The sequence below is a fragment of the Camelina sativa genome, chromosome 6, assembly GCF_000633955.1.
Source record: "Camelina sativa cultivar DH55 chromosome 6, Cs, whole genome shotgun sequence".
Taxonomy (NCBI): Eukaryota; Viridiplantae; Streptophyta; class Magnoliopsida; order Brassicales; family Brassicaceae; genus Camelina; species Camelina sativa.
In genome coordinates this window covers 14584190-14589733 of record NC_025690.1, presented here as the reverse complement: position 1 = coordinate 14589733, position 5544 = coordinate 14584190, and the positions used below count along the sequence as shown (strand labels likewise).

Genomic DNA, 5544 nt, shown 5'->3' with positions numbered 1-5544 from the left:
AGTGTAGATCTCAACATCATTGGTCGTAGGTATCTCAAAAATCGATGCACAATTATATTTGTGTATGCATATAATGAGAGTATATATGTTTAGTGGAATGCAGAGAACTTTATGTCGGGCTACCGCATTGTATTTGACTGGGAGAGGATGATTTTGGGTTGGAAGCAGTCAAATTGTAATAAGTGACCAAATCAAGATGTGACACCAATCTCAGCCCTCTTGCAGCTGAACTCCTACCTCTTTTGGCCTTCCTCTGATTCACAGAAACTGTTTTTGTGTTGGTTTGACAACTTTATTAGGTTCATATAATAATAATAAACCTGATTGTTGAGCAAAACAATGTTCAATAAGCTTATCTTCCTGTTACAATGTAGTATGTTATTGACTCATTGTTGTTATGTAAACTAGGATGTTGGCCCGTGCGTTACCGCACAGGAAAGTAAAAACTTGAAATGATTAACATTGTTAATTTCACATTTCGAGTGAAAACTTTCTGGTAAAATTTTTAACTGTATAATATAAAAGTCATAAATAATGACTAAGATGAATTAACCAAATTAGTTAAATAAAATATTTATTATATATAGAAAAATGAAAAATCGTTTCAGTGACAATAAGAGAATAATGTTAAAGATATATAAATCTAGATTTACCGAATCATACTCAGATAATCAATTTTCAAAGATAATCACATAGAATAAAATTTAAATCATTATTCTATCGAAATTTATAAAAAAAAATAATAAGAGAATCAGGGAGAAAGAGCTCATAGCTGCAACTGCAACCAAAAATTAACTAAAAAGATAAATCTATGAAAAATTAGAAATCACAATTAATTACCTAAATTAATACTTGAAAGAGATGATCAATACAGTTAGATGGAAAACGACACCAAACAAAAGTTAGATGAATGAATCAATAAATAAAACAATCCAATTTTTTTAACAAAGATGAGTGAATTAATGTTGATAAATAAATTGAAAGAAAATAATACTCAGAATTTTCAAATTTGGAGGTATTAAACAATAGTCAAATAACAAAAACTCTTTTCAAGGTCCATAAAATATATATATATATATATACATAAACAAAGAGGTGTGAAACAAAAATATGTGAAAACTAACAAATGTGAACATTGAAAGCTGGGAGTACGACGAAGAAACACAATTGTTGGATCAAAATATTGCAACTTTTAAGATCATTAACAAATATAAAAAGTTAGATGAGATAATAAAAATAATCTCATCAGTTATATTTAAATTGACCCCTAACAGTGAGTTTGCTATAATATATAAACATATAAATGTATGATATTATTTATTAACTTGTAAGTATAAAAAATACTCAGAAAACAATAAATTCGAAACTTGTTTTTGTATCCCATAAAGGTTTATATATAATAAACCAAGAGGTGTAAAATATAAAGGTGTAAAACATAGAAGGATAAAAAAAAATGTGAAAAACTAATAGGTGCGATTTTTTAAGATGGGGGTACGACGAAAAGATGCAAAAATATGAAAATAAAGACGTGTGAAACAAAAAGATACAAAAACTAACAAGTACAAACATTGAAATCAAGGGGTACGACGAAAAAACACAATTATTGGATCAAAACACTGCAACTTTATATAAACAAAAAGGTGTAAAACAAAAATGTGTGAAAACTAACGGGTGCCTACATGGGAAGTTGGGGGTGCGACAAAGAAACACAATTGTTGGATCGAGTCTTTGAAACTTTTGATATCATTAACAAAGGGTGAGATCATTAATAATACTTAAATAATAAAAACTCTTTTCAAAATCCATAAAATCTGTATATATATAAAAAAAAGGTGTGAAAACAAAAAAGTGTGAAACAAATGTGTGAAACAAAAAGGTGCGAAAACTAACAAGTGCAACCATTGAAAGCTAGTGTTACGACGAAGAAACACAATTGTTGGATCAAAACATTGCAACTTTATATAAACAAAGAGGTATAAAACAAAAGGGTGTGAAAACTAACGGGTGCCAACATAGAAAGTTGGAGGTGCAACGAAGAAACACAATTGTTGGACCGAAACTTTGCAACTTTTGAGATCATTAACAATACTCAAAGAACAAAAACTCTTTTCAAAGTCCATAAAAATCTGTATATATATCAAAACAAAGAGTGTGAAAACAAAGAGGTGTGAAACAAAAATGTGTGAAAACTAACAAGTGCAACCATTGAAAGCTAGGAGTACGACGAATAAACACAATTGTTGGATCAAAACATTGCAACTTTATATAAATAAATAGGTGTAAAACAAAATGGTGTGAAAACTAACTGGTGCCAACATGGAAAGATGGGGGTGCAACGAAGAAACACAATTGTTGGACCGAAACATTGCAACTTTTGAGATCATTAACAAAAGGTTTAATAGGTGCGATTTTTAAAAGATGGGGGTACGATGAAGAAACACGATTATTGGAAAAAAAAACAAAGAAAACAAAGAAGTGTGAAACAAATGTGTGAAACAAAAAGGTGCGAAAACTAACAAGTGCAACCATTGAAAGCTAGTGTTACGACGAAGAAACACAATTGTTGGATCAAAACATTGCAACTTTATATAAACAAAGAGGTATAAAACAAAAGGGTGTGAAAACTAACGGGTGCCAACATAGAAAGTTGGAGGTGCAACGAAGAAACACAATTGTTGGACCGAAACTTTGCAACTTTTGAGATCATTAACAATACTCAAAGAACAAAAACTCTTTTCAAAGTCCATAAAAATCTGTATATATATCAAAACAAAGAGTGTGAAAACAAAGAGGTGTGAAACAAAAATGTGTGAAAACTAACAAGTGCAACCATTGAAAGCTAGGAGTACGACGAATAAACACAATTGTTGGATCAAAACATTGCAACTTTATATAAACAAAGAGGTATAAAACAAAAGGGTGTGAAAACTAACGGGTGCCAACATAGAAAGTTGGAGGTGCAACGAAGAAACACAATTGTTGGACCGAAACTTTGCAACTTTTGAGATCATTAACAATACTCAAAGAACAAAAACTCTTTTCAAAGTCCATAAAAATCTGTATATATATCAAAACAAAGAGTGTGAAAACAAAGAGGTGTGAAACAAAAAAGTGTGAAAACTAACAAGTGCAACCATTGAAAGCTAGGAGTACGACGAATAAACACAATTGTTGGATCAAAACATTGCAACTTTATATAAATAAATAGGTGTAAAAAAAATGGTGTGAAAACTAACGGGTGCCAACATGGAAAGATGGGGGTGCAACGAAGAAACACAATTGTTGGACCGAAACATTGCAACTTTTGAGATCATTAACAAAAGGTTTAATAGGTGCGATTTTTAAAAGATGGGGTACGACGAAAAAACACGATTATTGGAAAAAAAAGCTTGCAACTATCAGAATCATCAATAATTTTAAACCGTTAAATAAGATAATAGAAACAATCTCATCTGTGACTCCCAAAAGTGGGTTTGCTATTATATATAGATTGTCAAAGTGCATGGAGTGTATTAGAAGATTTGTTTAAGGGTGATTTTGTAAACTTTCATTTGACATTGACCGGATATACAAACTGCAGTCAATGTTGCGCATACGTTGATTAGAACATATACATATAGTGCTATGATTGATGACAGTACTATTATAGGTTCTGAATATTTCTTATATTATTGATAAAGAGCAAGTTTACATATATATATATATATATATATTAGTAGGAGAGCTTCGGGAGATATCTCTGTTTTCTTCCAGCTTTAAGATTTCAAAACTGTTCCACCCGTGTTCCATTCTATATTGTATTATATAATAAAAATGTCTTTAAGGGAAAAATATATATATATATATATATATATATATATAGGCCAGTTGCAGAGGATACTAGGGTTATAGTATTTACAATGAGATCCCTAAAGTTATTATTACATTCATTTTAGTCTTATAAGTACTAGATACGGAATCAAGGAGTAAAGTAAAAGATAACAATACTAGTGGGACTTTTCCGCGAAAAAGAAAGAGTTGACTTTATAACGGCTAAGTCCAGAAGTCGTCTCCCTCCGGATAAAAGACTCTGCATTTGTCAACCTTGAGCTTCAGGGAAAGAAGACGAAGATGCAAATAATGGCTACTACTCCGATTAAACAAGTATTTTTACTCCAAAGTATCAAATCACCTTCTCTCAGCATGTCTGGTACAATGCGAACTAGTCAAGCTTTTGACTTTTTTTTTTGTGGTTTCCTTACATATACGGGATTTGTCCCGTTGTATTTCGTTACCTGAGAAAGCAACCGGAGTTTTATTCCGGAGGTGTTTTTGTTTTCTCGGAAAAGCTCCGAGATTGAAGTCATGGACGTTGCACGCCAAGTGTTTGTGTTATTGTCTGTGTTACTGGTGTGTTGGGGTTTGGAGAGATGTGAGGCCTCTAGGAAGTTCAGCTTCGAAGTTCATCACATGTTCTCTGATACGGTCAAGCAAACTCTTGGGTTTGGCGATTTAGTTCCGGAAAAGGGAAGTTTGGATTACTTCAAGCTTTTGGCCCATCGCGATCGGTTGATCAGAGGTCGAGGTCTTGCCTCCAACAATGAAGAACCTCCTGTCACGTTCATGCGGGGTAACCGCACGATTACAATCGACCTTCTCGGATCGTAATGCCTCTTCTCCTTTCGTTTTCTTTTTTTTTATGCAACCATATTTTGACTCGTTGGCTTGTTGAATATGATTTGTATATCCATGTGGCTTCAGCCTGCATTACGCCAATGTCTCTGTTGGAACACCGGCCACTTGGTTCCTTGTGGCTCTTGACACTGGCAGCGATTTGTTTTGGTTGCCTTGCAATTGCGGTTCCTCTTGTATCCGTGACTTGGAGGACATTGGGCTTCCACAGGTACCTTTCTCCTCTCGAAAGCAAATACTTTTATTTTATAGAGTCTCATTTTTAACTTATTTATTCCCTAACTGTCTCTTCTTTGACACAGAGTCTACCACTCAATCTATACAGTCCCAATGCATCTTCTACAAGTTCAAGCATTAGATGCAGTGACAAGCGTTGTTTTGGATCAGGAGGATGTTCTTCTCCTACAAGTATTTGCCCTTATCAGATTCCCTACTCTAGCACCACCGTCACGACAGGGACGTTGTTACAGGATGTATTGCATTTGGTCACAGAGGACGAGGGTTTAGAGCCTGTCAAAGCTAATATCACGCTTGGGTAAGTAATCACTTTCTTTTCCTTATTATATGTCTTTTCTTAACAAAAACCCTTCTGCCGCTATTTTAACCTCTAAAGATATGTTCATTTCGTGTTAAAAGCCGTGAAATAATCCGTCAAGCAATCTATATATTGGTACGATGAGATTGAACTTAGTTTGAAAGCTGGTCAATGAAAAAAAATTAAAAAGTAAAGGTTTTTTTTTGCCTCTTTTGGAACTCACATGGGTTTGTGATGCAGCTGCGGTCAGAATCAGACAGGTTTGTATCGGAGAAGTGTGGCTGTGAATGGTCTTCTTGGGCTTGGTATGAAAGATTACTCAGTTCCGAGTGTACTGG

General features: G+C 33.6%; 1 protein-coding gene across 2 annotated transcripts in view; it reads left to right on the top strand.

The window, feature by feature from the left end:
- LOC104791370 (aspartyl protease family protein 1-like) overlaps positions 4027 to 5544 on the top strand; it is a 4052-nt gene continuing 2534 nt past the window's right edge. Inside the window, exons 1-3 of one of the 2 annotated variants that reach the window (XM_019226915.1) lie at positions 4027 to 4643; positions 4741 to 4882; positions 4974 to 5096. In XM_019226915.1, coding sequence (XP_019082460.1) covers positions 4345 to 4643; positions 4741 to 4882; positions 4974 to 5096 — 564 coding nt within the window. In that variant the 5' untranslated portion in view covers positions 4027 to 4344. Of the gene's footprint in view, positions 4644 to 4740; positions 4883 to 4973; positions 5207 to 5544 lie in introns of both variants that reach the window. The other variant, XM_019226916.1, reaches the window with a different exon arrangement.